Source organism: Abramis brama, assembly GCF_963993115.1.
Source record: "Abramis brama genome assembly, chromosome: 8".
NCBI classification, from domain to species: Eukaryota; Metazoa; Chordata; class Actinopteri; order Cypriniformes; family Leuciscidae; genus Abramis; species Abramis brama.
The window spans coordinates 42,112,700-42,128,289 of NC_139970.1; the positions used below are offsets into that span (position 1 = coordinate 42,112,700).

The 15,590-nt window shown below is 36.0% G+C and overlaps 1 protein-coding gene across 1 annotated transcript in view; it reads left to right on the top strand.

The window, feature by feature from the left end:
- Positions 1-202: 202 nt before the first annotated feature.
- LOC311088358 (E3 ubiquitin-protein ligase MARCHF4-like) overlaps positions 203-15,590 on the top strand; it is a 32,789-nt gene continuing 17,401 nt past the window's right edge. Inside the window, exon 1 of the mRNA XM_084122387.1 lies at positions 203-1,121. Within this exon, the coding sequence (XP_083978513.1) occupies positions 768-1,121 (354 nt within the window). The 5' untranslated portion in view covers positions 203-767. The remainder of the gene's footprint in view (positions 1,122-15,590) is intronic.

The following is a 15,590-nucleotide window of genomic DNA, read 5'->3' on the forward strand; positions in this document are numbered from 1 at the left end:
AAAAACTAATCTACAACTTTAGCACCTTTGTTATCCTGTTCATTTTCTTGTCAATATGTAAATAATTCAGGTTACAGAGTTAAAAAAATAAAATAAAATAAATAAAGACTGATGGCCAAATTCATCATCATCATCATGTCCCTCTCCCTCCTCCCGCATCATCCGCGCGCGTGACGTGTGTTCGGGAACCGGGAGCTGTCCCGGGAATCACAGTGCTGAACCCGCAGCATCAGACACACACTCCAACACCGAGCAGAGGAGGAGAACAACTCACGGATTACACACACGATCCCTGATCCACTGAATGATGGAATAACAGATCTGATCGCGAGACGAGCGCGAGAGGAAACATCGCCTGCGTCGAGCCTCAGACTCCTGAATGATTTCACACCAGCGAGGAATGCGAGAAACACACGAGTTTTACTTTGCTGGAGGAAATACACAGACATCAAAGCCAATGGAATAAATCGATCATATGGCTTCTGACACCTGTTTACTGCCTTTCTGTTATTTTTTTCCTAATAATGCACGACGAAATATAGCCTAGGCTAGATCACTGACTGATTATGGCACTGAATTATTTCACAACTTCTCACGTGCAATCAATTTTAAAAGTGCAATGAACTCACCGCAGGAACTGTAACGCACACATTCAATTTAAGTTCTCGATTTTTCTGGGTTTTGTGGAATACCATGGCTATTCACTCTTCACAGTCTGAACTCGAAGGGAACCTGCATTAGTTGAGCTGGATTCTTCCCGTTCTCGGATGTTGAGCGGTCACGGCATGTTGAAGAGCCGCTGTTGCGTTCTCTTCCGTGACCTCAAGGTGTTTCTGCTCGGGCCACAGGATCACACAAGCCCCATGAGCGGACAAACGGCCAGAATCAGCCCGTATGCCTCAGAAAACAACAATACCTTACGAGCCCACCGGCTCCGGGACTGGAGCACCCCGTCCACAGAGGACTCTGCCGGGCCCGAGGCTCCTGAAGGCGGATCCGGGTGGACGGGCCCCGCGGTGGCGGATGAGTTCTCCAAGGACCGGAGGGAAGACCGGTTCTCCTTCATCAGCTATGCAGAAGGAACCCCGGTGTGCAGGATATGCTTCCAAGGGCCGGAACAGGTACATAACAACCCTATAAAGTAAACAAATAATCTACACTGTAAAAAAAAAAAAAAAAAAAAAAAAAAAAATGTGCTGACTTAAATTTTTAAGTACAATCAACTTGGATGTTTAACTTAAATTACATTAAACTGACTTGAAAAAAATAATTGAATCTTGTATAAACTACAATTTCTTATTTTGATGAGTTTAAGCAAAAAAACATAACTTAATGGTCATATAATTTATTTATTTTTTACAGTGTATATAGGCTATGTGATAAATGAGGATTGAGCCTTGAGTCATTTAACCATGCTAAAAAGTTTTAGTTTTATGTGGTTGCACTGATTTATTAATATCAGCATAATTGTAGGCCTATTGTTTAAAGTGAACAACTATCCATCTACAGTAAGTACACTGAAAAAGTAAAAAGTAAGTAAAAAATAAAAGTAGGTGACTTGATTAAGGTCATAATAAAATACATACATTACATAAAATGCCTATAAAGGAAACAAATAACATATAGACTATAGGCTACGTGATAAATGAGGATTGAGCTGAGTCATTTAACCATGCTAAAATTTTTTAGTTTTATGTGGTTGCACTGATTTATTAATATCAGCTCAATTATATTGAGTAAAGTGAACAACTATCTAGTACACTGTAAAAGTAAAAAGTTAGTAAAAAGTAAAAGTAGGTGACCTGATTGCCTTAAGTTCATTGAAAATGTAAATTAATACAAAGAAGGAGATTGGTTTAATCAAAAGACACTCAAAATATTATGTTATCTGAACCCCACTAATTATCTAAGTTGATTTGACAAAAGAAAAAAACTTCACTAGATATATAGAAGATAGGGTTATAACACTCTATTTAAAACATTTATATACTGTATAATGCATTATAAATGTATTTATTTTGTAATGCATTGTATGATCTCATGAATAATTGTAACCACAGTTATAATACTTATCTTCATTGTTACACCTTTAAAAAGTATAATGCATTAAAACAGATGTAACAAGGAATCTGAAAATATTATAATGCATTTATTATAATGCATAATATTATTATAATGCATGTAACTTTATTTATGAAAAGATATAATGATATAAACGTTTTATTTTGATGTGGTTGCACAAAAATGATTTATCATATCAGCTCAATTGTATTGCGTAACTATCCATCTAATTATGTTCATTTCACTATACTAGCCTAATTAAAATGTTACGTTAGGACTGTGTGCAGTCTGTAATCCTATATAATCTGAAGAGACTCTACAACTTAAATTACACAGTCAAACTTCATATGTGAATTTTGAAAAAGAAAAGTCTGAGTGTAATATATGACATAGACGAAACATATTACATAAACATAAAAGATATTTGCATATGAACAGCGTTCAGCTTAGTTAAACAGATCACGATTAGAAACAATCTACTGTAATACAAAACAGCATTGCAGAGATCTGTTGTTATCATATATTAATTACCAACAACTATTTAAAGTCCATATACAGTTCCATTCCTGCCCAGGCCTACCTAATTAAATATTCATGAGCAAGAGACAATGGCCACTCCCCCAAAAACAACGATTTTTACAATGTACTTTAGTTATTTGACACAAGTTTGCTCAAAACACAGGGAATGTTTATATAAAGGACATATTATTATTTAGTAACATGAAAAACATATTGAAAATTAATCAAAGCAGTTTACATAAAACATATTTGGGACCAAATTCAAGATTCAAAACATTGAAGATAAGGATGCTCTCAGTAGGACAAACTTCAGTAGGATTCTCATACTTTTGACCAATACATTTCAATGATTTTTAATGATTTTTATTTTCAAATAAATCCTTGTTACAACCGGGCAAGTCATAGAAATTTGTGAAATTTTATGGAAATTAAATTATTTTACAATTTTATTAATTTCTATTAAAGATTGCATTTGCAAAGAGAAATTTCTAGCTGAGCATAACTACAAAAGTTCTTATTCACAAGTCTATAAATGTCCATGATTTTTTTATGTTTTATTAATTTTCATTAGCGTTGATATTGAAATTCCCTGATATTTCCAGGTAGCCGTGTTTAACTGAACCTCATGATTGTAAGGTCAAGGCCCTGCAGTTGCCAAAGGAGTATTTACACTTCTTAATGCTTCTTGTTTTAGTAGGAAAACAGTAGCTCAGAGCAGGCCTCATGAATTATTCATCAATATATGCAAATTGTTTCCACTTCAAAAACCTCTGCACCGTCTTCACCCAAAGGGAAGGTGATTCACCAGCATTTACAACAGAACGACATTTATTTCACACTTGTTTCACTGATACATTTAAGCTCGTGCCAAGTCAGAATAAATGAAAAACTGTAGGAGTGTTAAAGTAACTGTCATGTTACCTGAGATGAGCCTCGCCTGTACTGAAAGAAGGAAACCTGAGCCGAGTCAGCAGAGACGGATACATTACTTTCCTCCTGAGAGGGTTACAAGCAAAGAGCAAAAACCCTTAAAGTCCCCCTGTAGTCAATCATTTTATCCCTTAAAACTCATCTTTGATCACCAAAATTACATATTTATAAGTTTTTTCCTTGAAAAAAATGTCTTCATGCCTTGAAATAGCTTGAATGTAACTCGACACCCTTGCCTCATTTAGTATACGCAGCTCTATGAATATGCAAATGAGCCCCGCCTCCACTCACTCACTCACTCAGAGATCCACTGGTTGACGATCACACGTTGATCTGATTGGTTACAAGGTAGTTTGTGACGTCAGAAACACCAGCGATTTCAAAGCGTGTTTTTGAGACTGTCTTTGGTTCACTGCAGTTTTAAGGAGAAAATACTCAGCAATGGTGTCGACTTATGAATTTACACATGGTTTGTCTTAAAGCATATTAAAAACACCACATACACATATAAACAACATTAAAAAGTTGATTTTCACTACAGGGGGACTTTAAAACACTAGTTATAGAGGAGGCCGGGGCAAGTTGTCACACAGTAACACCTAACTTAAAACTTTCATATTACTGTAAAATGCATTATAACAGTATTTTGTAATGCATTGTATAATCTCATGATTTTTTTAAATAATGCATTATAATACTCATCTATTCATTGTTACACCTTTAATGCGTTAAAACACAGGAGAAATATTATAATGCATTTATTATAAAGTCATTATAATGCATAATAATGATAATATTATAATACGCGCAACTTTGGTTACAATTATTTATGAAAAGATATTGTGCATTATAACGGACATTATGAATACTAATGGTAATGCTGCAACTAATTCTAAATCTTTATTTAAGACTGTTAACAATATTCTTAAACCAACTATAAGGCCAGTGTAATAAGTTTCTTCATTATTTCACTGGAAAGATTGAGGGCATATACAGCTCTTTAATCACTATCACCCCAGTTGAGCTAGTTGATACTCAGCCTTTAAATCCTCCGACCACTACCTTTTCGAACTTTGACATGGTTGGAGTTGATTTCATTTATAAGTACAGTTAATTATAAGTACAGTTAAGTCCATGAATTCAACTACCAGTATATTAGATCCGTTTCCCTGCTCGGCCTTGCATCAATCTGCCCTCATATGACTTCAATTGTGAATTTATCACTGAGTTCTGGAATTATTTGTCCAATTACAGGCCTATTTCTAACCTTCCATTCTTGGCTAAAGTTTACGAGCGTGTTGTGGCTATTCAGTTAAATCATCACCTAGCACTGAACAGTCTTTTTGAACCTTTTCAATCTGGGTTCAGAAAGGGCATAGTACTGAGACAGCTCTAGTGAGGCTCGTAAATGATCTTCTTATTGCGGCAGATTCTGGTGCATGCAGTATTTTGGTCTTATTAGACCTCAGTGCTGCTTTTGACCCTATACAGTACGTCACTCTCTTCTGTTAGATAGGCTGGAAAATTGGCTGGGTCTTTCTGGAGCAGTGTTCAGTTGGTTTCAGTCTTATTTAACGAATCGTGCCCAGCTTGGGTAATTACAAATCTGCTACCGTGCCTGTTCGACAGGGAGTTCCTCAGGGTTCAGTGTTGGGTCCAATTTTATTTAACATTTACATGTTGGGCAGATCATCAGGAAATATGGTCTTGGGTATCACTGCTATGTGGATGATACGCAGATTTACATAACCACTAGTCCTGATATCCATTGCTCATTAATAGCTTTGCGTAGTTGTCTAGCAGAGATCCGTATATGGATGCAGAATAACTTCCTGAAGCTGAACGGCTCCAAAACTGAATTGATGCAGATTGGTACAGTGGCGGCTTCTCACAAGGTCGAGCAGATTAGTTTGATTGTTGACTCCAGCATGGTAATTCCCACTTCACAGGTGCAGAATCTTGTTGTCATTTTCGATCCACAGTTAACTTGGAAGCACTTATAAAACACATCTCTAAAACTGCTTTTTACCATCTGAGAAACGTTGCTCGACTCAGACCTTTTCTCTCTTTTGCAGACACAGAAAGGCTTATACATGCCTTCATTACAACTAGGTTCGATTATTGTAATGCCTTGTTCTCTGGCTTTCCAGCTAAATCTCTGAGCAGGCTACAGTATATTCAAAATTCTGCTCGTACTTCTCCTCGGGAACACATCACACTGGCGCTTTCACAGTTGCACAAGCTGAGATGCACCAACGTTGGGACACTTTAAAAAGTTGATTAAGACACATTTATTTAAGACTTTATTTAATTAATTGTTGTATTGCCCTTGTTGTTTCTGTTTATTTTACTGTAGTGCGAAAAGCGCATTACAAATAACATTTATTATTATTATTATTATTATTATTATACCTACACTGTAAAATGTTTAGTGAGTTATGACAACATATGTTTTTACATTGCTTTTAAGTAATTTTCAACTTTTCTTTATAAGTTATACAAGATTCAACTTTTTTTTTTTTTAAAGTTAGTTTAATGTAATTTTAGATTAAATTACTTAAACGTCCAAGTTGATTGTACTTAAAAATTTAAACCAGAAACTAAAGGCTTTATTTCATAAATCATCAGTTATTTAATTCAATTCATTAGTTTTAATATCTGTTGGCAGAAACAATGATTTGATATTTTGTTTAAGTTTGCTTTGCGTTTTCTGAAAATCTACATTTAAATAGGCTTTTCTAATGGCATGTTTCCATTGTGACAACATGCCCCACTACAGAGGCATCGTGTCCCAAAAGGTCAGTGTGTGTCTGAAATGAATCGTATCTTTTTCTCCTGGACAATAATGGTAGAAATTATAAAAAAGTTTTCGGCTCGTATCATAAAGAGAGCAGCATCTGTGTTTATGAATCACAGAAAGTTCCTCTGAGGCGCTCAGTGTTTGTATTAACAGCTTCATAATTACACAGTTTGAATTCCGATTTAAACAAACCCATTGTGCTCATGCTATTCTGAGATTGTTGCCCCAAAGCGAGCAGCATGGTGTCTTTGAGAAGCTTTGCTGTAAGTGTAAAGAACCCGAGGGAATGATTTCAGACGATTGTTCCGGTTAGAGACTGATCAGATCTTCTCTCTTGAGCTTTTTGTGTGTAGAGATGAAGCAGAACTGATGTCTTACACACACTGTGTGATGGAAAGACGTGTCTGGATGAAGGGCAGAGCTTTGATTTTCTGTCTTTTATCATTCTCTGACTGATTCATGGCTGTTTTTCTGCTGATTCAGCGCTGGGGTTCATTGAGCCGCTGACAGATGCTTTGAAAAAACACCCTGTTTAAATGTGTAATAGCACTCGGGAATGTGCGTTTGCATCTATCAGACGGCTTTGACTGGTGTACTGTTTCAAAATGTAATGATTGTTCACGTCACATTGCATTATCCAGACATCTTCATCTTCTCAAATGCATCTCGACTGGATCTGAAAAGCACAAGGACTGAGCTCTGGGTTCAATGCAAGTTCAGCTCTAAAGCATTTGCAATTGAAGTATACAGTTTCCTAAGACTTAAGTGTTCACATTAAACTAGTATAGAATTAGTGGCCTTGTCTGTGTACGTTTTTTCCCCTCAAACCTCAATGTCATGATCAAATAATGCCGGTAAAGCCAGTAACTTTCACAATATGCACAAGGTTTTTTCACAAAAGTTATTAGAGTAAGCAAATATTATTAGAATACGTTTTACAAGAAAACACTATTTTAGTTTTTCTACTTCAATTCAATGTGTTACTTGACAATAAGGTTCCATTTGTTAACATTATTTAACATGAACTAACAATGGAAAATACTTCAAAGCATTAATTAATCTTAGTAATTTCTATATTTACTAATACATTATTACAATCAATAGTTGTATCAGTTAATATTATTTAATAGACCTGAGCTAACATGAATTGACATTTTATTAACTAACGTTAGCAAAGACTAATAAATACTGTGACAAATGTAGTGCTCATTGTTAGTTATTGTTAAATGTACACTTGCTCAAACATTAACAAAATTTAAATAAGTCGTCAATACTTCATCTTGTCTTACCCTGATTTACTATGAAAATCCTATTATAAGAGTTTATATTTTAGACCAAGCAGGATGGGCTGCGTTTCAATCCAGTTTTTTATGCCCTTCCATCGCTAACTTCCCTCAGTCTCATTCACAAAAAGCTCTCGATATTCTCGATGCTTCATAACATTACATTTTTCATAACACGACTATTTTAACGGTCTTTACTACCTTTCTGGGCCTTGAAAGTTGCAATGACGTTGCTGTCTATGGAGGGATAGAAAGCTCTCGGATATCATCCAGAATTATCTTAATTTGTGTTCTGAAAATGAACGAAGGTCTTATGGGTTCGGAACGACATGAGGGAGAGTAATTACTGACAATTTTCATTTTTGGGTGAACTAACACTTTAAGGTTGCTACAGGTGCTATGTGGTTAAATGTCAAAATAACTCTAATATCATACACTAAAGTTGTGTGGGATGAGGGTAAATTAAGCATGTCATAATCATGTTGCATTGTGGTCTATGGATCTGCTGAAGTGCACATTTTGAGTAGACTCGCTTCCTTGGTCAAAATCGAGTGGTCGAGGGTCTGTCCAAATAAACTTCCCTTGCCCACTTGAAGTTAAACGCACTTCAAAATGGCACCAGGGATTCTCCCAATGGGAAGTGCTTAGGGAAGTTCACGGGTGTATGTCTAAAAGTGGAGTTAAAAGCAGCCATGGTTTGCGTGGGAAACTGCGTACATGCGTCACTCGCCGGAGTGTGTATCGTCATATCCATAAATATAGAAAAGTTGCTCCGGCTGCTTTGACGCATGTCTGGTGTGGGAGTGGCAGAGGTTAGTTGAGTGTGTGTGTGTGTGTGTGTGTGTGTGTGTGTCTGGTGTGGGAGTGGCAGAGGTTAGTTGAATGTGTGTGTGTGTGTGTCTGGTGTGGGAGTGGCAGAGGTTAGTTGAGTGTGTGTGTGTGTGTGTGTCTGGTGTGGGAGTGGCAGAGGTTAGTTGAATGTGTGTGTGTGTGTGTGTGTGTGTGTGTGTGTGTGTGTCTGGTGTGGGAGTGGCAGAGGTTAGTTGAGTGTGTGTGTGTGTGTGTGTGTGTGTGTGTCTGAGGGATTTGAAATGTTGTAAAAGTGACGCAGAGATGATGGTGTTTTTATCACTCAACCTATTATGCTATGTTGTTTTGGAGTCTCCTGCAACAAGGTTTATGCATCAAAGGTCAAAAAATTGTTTAATTTCCTCATAATATACATTTGTACATCATCACATTTTCAATGATTCTCAAACAACTCGTCAGATGAATCAATCTCTCTAAATCCCGCCTTTCCGCGAGCTACTCTTCTCTGATTGGCCAGACAGCTCAGTCTGTTGTGATTGGTCTACATGCCCATTGTCATAAGAACGTCAGCTCTGCTTGTCCTGAGGCTTCCTACACCGCAAACAAAAACACAGTAACGAACAATAACGTCGATTTTACCACATCAATGCGAGCACAAGTCCGATGATAAAACATTGGAAGAACTAATTATTCAACCCGAACCTCCATCGCAAGGACGACTCGAGCAGGACGTGTCAGTGATACACTACTCAGTTTGAGGTACATTATGAGATGTTGCAACTGTAATTCCTCACCATCCGCATTAACAAGTGCATGTCCATCAACAAACCGATTATTTTACTTATACTTATTTATTTACCGAGTATTTTTCTAATTTATTGCGTGAACACGTGAAAACTGTATCAATAACAGTGCATACATTAGCCGAGCTCTAGCGTGAATGACTGTAACATAAACGTTGGTAAAACAAATCTTGCTCCATGCTTAATTTTTACTTAAAGTAGTGCGAACGTCAGATGATCTGCATTATAGACAGTTTTACTGTAGGTAATAGTGGCCCACAACTGATCAGCAGAAGTATTTCAGTAAGACAGTGATAACGTGAGTTAACCAGTTAGCAGGAGACCTACACTGTAAAAAATTAAACCGTGATTTTTACGGTAAAAAAACGGCAGCTGTGGTTGCCAGTACTTTACCGTCAAAAATACGGTAGCAACGTTATTGGTTTTACAGACTTAACTTAAAATTTACAGTAATAAACCGTAATTCATTATCTGATATAATGTGAATTTAACGTCCTATTGAAGTATTAATATCTGTTTTGTACCATAATACACTGATAACCACCAATCACAGCAGTGATGAGAGTCACATGATTAATCAAAGCTCATCACAAGCAACTCTTCCACAAGAAATGTAATACTAATATAAAAGAAGCTGCACAGTGTCATTCACACAAACATTAAACACCATCATGGTAACACACATGACATTTTAAAAATGCAATAAACATTAATTTAACAACATTAAATGTAAACAAACTAAGAAAACTATGAAGAAACATAGTTATTTTAACAAAAATAGATCAAATGTGAAGTGTCACGCAGGGAATTGTGGGAATGTCAATTTACGGTTTTTCACTGTAAATTATACAATGAGTTGTTCTTTTTCATTTTCAAAAACTGTAAATTTAACGGTATTTTACAGTAAAATTACATTAAATGTACCATTAGATCTATCACAGTTATTTACCGTATATAGTACGGAAACTTTCTGTTAACCAATTAACAGTTTTTCACTGTAGCAGTCACTCTTTTACTGTCACTCTTTTACCGTTAAAATCACGATCATTTTTTACAGTGTACACAATATAAAACTCAAAACTAAGTATTTTGAACACCATCTTTCAAGAGCAAGTGGTTTGCGAATCCTGCATTGAACTCCGAGATTTGAAAAGAAGTCGTCAGTAAAATAAAGGGAACAGCAAAAGTTTAGGATTATACTGCTGTGGTATCATGGTAAAGATGAACTTTAACCACTGATTCTTCACATGCTCATCCTTGGGCAGTGAAAAAAAAAAAACTGGCTTTACCTTCACATTGTAGAGCACAGCGTCTTCAGGAATCAGCTGCAGGTTTGAGGGCGTTCAATATGCTAATGTTTCATCGCGACGTCGCAACGAAACGGCTTATGACTCGTTTGAAAAACGATTCATTTTATTGACTCAGAGTCGACTCTTACTTTTGAAAGACAGTAACTTTATATAAGGTGAACTTTCAGATTTAAAACTTTGCAGGATGTTTTCATTCACTCAGAGCTATGTTACACACTAAATCCATAATAGGGGCACTTTAAGATTAATTTTATTGAACAGATAAATTGTCATATGTATCTCTAACAGAGTTCATCATAAAGCATTATCTATTGTGAAGGGTCATATGCACAGCCGAAGCCCAACCAAAACAAGGTTATTTTGCTAAATATATGCTGTTTTATTGTTTGAACTGCCAAAAGATACATAGTGTACCATTAGCTAATATGTCATAGGACCTTATTTTAAAGTGTTAATTAGTGTAAAATAGTTTAAAAGGAAATCCTACACCAATTTTGTTCAGTGTAGAGACTGTTCACATTTAGCAAACCGACAAGGTCTCGGATAACTGGAGAGAGCGATCTGTTTCTCATTCATCTGAATGGCAGTTTCTTGGCCGGTGCATGAGCCCTCAGAAGTGTGCAACTAAGTAGGTAACCGTAAGTTCATGCACTTAGAAAAGTAGCTCCTCCTTAAGAAGAACAATACATACAGTTGAAAATAAATACAGTTTTTACTGAATAATTAATGCAAGTGCTTTAACAAAAAGGCTTCGGATTCTGCTTTATAAAACCCTCGGGAGCACTGGCTCTGTGCCTTACTGTAACCGTGATTTTATCTTCTTTTCTCTCTCTTTTTTATTTTTTTACTTGTAACTGGTGTTGAACCCGGAAGATTCCTTTCATCTGTGATGCTCACTGAGCTTCTCTGCTGTTGTAGACCTGCAGAGACACAGAGACGTACAGTCACAGACTCAATCTGCTGTGGAGATCCCTGTAGGATTACAGTATGTGCGCTCACACACTTCGTACTACCGTTTTAGCAGATGGACAGATTTATGAGGAAGCCCTGGGAGAGTTTAGCTGTGTTTGAGAGGCAGAAAAACACACTTCATTTTGCAACAACACGCATGAAAAATTACATACAGTAATGTCCAAAAGTGATGCCCAGCCTAGGAGAATTGACATCTTCACCCTTTATTTTAATATTATTAAACATTTGGTAACACTTTATTATACAGTGTCCTTGTTATATAATGTTACATGTACTTACCTAAGTATTAACAGTTAATTATGCATAATTACATGCAACTAACCCTCAACCAATCCCTAATCCTACCCTAATCCTATAGTAAGTACATGTAGTTGCTTATTATTACTCAGTATTTAAATATATGTACACTGTAACAATGACACCTTAAAATAAAGTGTAACCAAACATTTTGTAAGCATATTGCGTAGTTGTGCTTGGAGTTGATTCTTTTATTTGTGATAATAACACAATGAAAGACGACAAATTTTGCGGACATCATTTTTATCCAGGCTGTCATACAAAGAAATTATGAGCACGAAATATTAATAACTGATTATGTACTCTTTTTGTCCTGTGAGATTGCATTTTATTGCATAGTAAAATAAAATCTGTAACTTTAGTTTTACAATTTTTTGCCAAATCATTTTGTCAGACAAATACCTAAAGTTTAGTGTTTTGTTGTTCTGTCATATTTAAACTATTTAAAAATATAAATGATTTTCCTCATATTTTAATATTGCCTCTTACACGTCTAGAAACACTCAAGTCTCATTTAAAGTCCCCCTGTAGTCAATCATTTTATCCCTCAAAACTCATCTTTGATCACCAAAGTTACATATTTCAAAGTTTTTTCCATGAAAATAAATTCTTCATGCCTTAAAATATCTTGAGTGTAACTCGACACCCTTGCCTCATTTAGTATACGCGGTTCTATGAATATGCAAATGAGCCCCGCCTTCACTCACTCGCTCAGCTCAGAGATCCACTGGTTGACGATCACACGTTGATCTGATTGGTTACAAGGTAGTTTGTGACGTCAGAAACACCAGCGATTTCAAAGCGTGTTTTTGAGACTGTCTTTGGTTCACTGCAGTTTTAAGGAGAAAATACTCAGCAATGGTGTCGACTTATGAATTTACACGATTTGTCTTAAAGCATATTAAAAACACCACATACACATATAAACAACATTTTCACCACACCACACCTAACATTTTAAGCTCAAGTGCTCAAATAGTGCACAAGTAAACCAATCTACTTCAAAAGGTCTCTTCAATATAACAGATGTTATATAAAGTTCAGGGGGTGGTATAATGCCCTTTTCACAAGATGTAAAATAAGTCTCTGATGTCCCCAGAGTGTGTGTGTGAAGTTTTAGCTCAAAATACCCCACAGATATTTTTATATAGCATGTTAAAATTGTAACTTTTTGAGAGTGAGCAAAAACGCACTGTTTTGTGTCTGTTCCTTTAAATGCAAATGAGCTGCTGCTCCCGGCACAGGGGGCGGAGCTTCAACAGCTTGTGTCCTTTTACCTCACACACACATGCACTGAAAACGTTTAGCCTTTTATGTTCAAACCGGAGTCAGACAATGATGGAGAGACTCTAGTCTAGAAGAAGTGACAACATGTAGAAGCAACAGGACATTTCTGAATGATTAGTTGGTGAGTTTATGTAGCTTATGTGTAGTTATCTTCTAGTCATTGATTAGCATATATTTTGTCATGATAATCTATGAATCGTGTTCCGGGGGCGGGGTTTATGTAAATTTTAGGGTTGGTGATGTAGTCTCTACCAGCCGTTTGTTGTAGTCCTTAAAAAGCGATTTCTTTAAAAGCAAATATCTCCCTTTGCTTTGAACTTTGAGCGTTGTAACTTTGCAGATGTTGTTTATGCTCAAATAGCAACATTACACACTAACTAAAGTTAGAAAAGTGAAATCATAATCGACAACCACCCCTTTAAAATAGTCAAAGCGTACTTGCATACACACTGGATGTGCTGGTTTCGGCCTCATCACTGGAATGCCTCATAAATTCGGCCTCATCTCATAAATGAAACACCTGCGATTCACAACTACCTGTCCAGTTGCTTTGTTGACAAGTTTGGGTGAGCAAGAGCAAAATGCACAAGATATAGTACCTTCAATGCCCTGTAGATGGCGATATCACTTCTTTTGTAGCAGAAATAAACTGCTGCAGAAAAAGTTAGGTACCATGCAATGCAAATGTTTTGGAGTAAAGAGTGCATATACTTATTCAAAAATGTAGTCAAGTAGAGATTAAACATTGTTAATATCTTTGATACTCAGTCAAACTACAAAGTAGCCAAAAAGATACTAAAGTACAGAAACTAATTACATTTACTTAAATACTTTACACCACTGGCATTAGCTAATGTTAACCAATGGAACCTTATTTAAGTGTTACAATATAAACGAATTTCAAGTGTGCAACTCCATGCACTTTTACCTCAGTGGAAAATGTACCATAATTGTGTTAAGACAAGGAATATTTCTTGCATGAAGCTGCTAAAATGAAAATACAAGGAGCAAAATCATGTTTGTTGTTGTTGTCATTTTAGATTTAGACCATGCATACAGTCAATTCCTGAAATAACCAGCTTCAGAAGCAGCAGAAAGACGAATGCCCAGCTCAGATGCCCTCATGTCCACACACACATTATATAGCATGCCGTAATCCCGTGGAGGCCACTCACTATAACACAGGTCTACACTGCCACATTACATTCACATCACACTGAACGAGGCGTCCCTCCAGCAAACCAATGATGGAAATTGCTATTTCAGAACGGCTTAAGGCTGCGCTTATGTGCCGCCTTTTGTTATGCGGGACATTCGTGCACCATTAAGAGTCAAAGGCATCCCACTTTCTTGGCATATATTCAGTTATTTATGACAGATTCAATTCATTTCGCCTCTTAAAAGTGGAAGTGTTTTGTAAACCAGAGCGCCAGGGCTTTCAAAAGGCCTCAGATGGCTGTAATAAGTATAAGTGCAAAGGACACTCACGTATTTAAGCACAATATTACTAGTTCAGGTTTATTTGTTGTTGCTATACTTAGAGGTTTCATTATAGCCTTTTTAAAAAAAAAACAGAAAATGATTTAATCTGGTCTGGCAAGCTATATATTTTTGACAATTTCTATGCAATGCAAGTAGCGCTTGCACCACAAAAAATGCTTTTCTTACTTATTATTTTTGTCTGGTTTCCAGTCCAAATATCTAAAAATTCTTAAATCAAGATGCATTTACTAGATAAGTAAAATTAGATAAGATATTATGTCTTGTTTTCCGGGCGAATTAATCAAAATTAAGTGAGTTTTTGCTTAAAACAAGCAAAATTATCTGTCCATGATCTTAATTCAAACAGAAACAAGATTATTTTTACAGATAATTTTGCTTGTTTTAAGCAAAAACTCACTTAATTTGGATTAAAAACAAGACATAATATCTTATGGCATTTTACTACTTTAGTAAATGCATCTTGATTTAAGATTTTTTTGATATTTGGACTGGAAACAAGACAAAAATACTAAGTAAGAAAAGCATTTTTTGCAGTGTGCATGCCAAAAGGTCGTTGCTAAAATCAGCTTGTTTAGCCACCATGAACTCGGGGACATTAAATCACGTCTAATCCTGATGTTTTAATTGACATGGAACCAAATAAGGAATCGGACTGACACATTTACTAAAATGACCTACTTACCATTAATCTGAAAAGTAGGTCTGATATGGATATTTCCGTATGGATGACTGCACACTTGCACTGCGTTCTGCACTTTCTTGATCAGTGCAAGGATGAGCTTAACCTTCAGAAAATGTTCATCATCAACCTCAAGAGGTCAAATATGAACATTAAATATTATATGAGACCTTTTATTTGGTTTTGTATGAGGTTTGCAGTTTTTGCAAACTTGTTATCAATTTGGGGCTGTCGTTTTTTTTTTTTTTATGTATAAATGCATATTTCTTGTAAATTAAATAAGAGAAACTTACAGTAAATCTTCAGTTTGATGAACACCACTGAAAAAGGGATGAT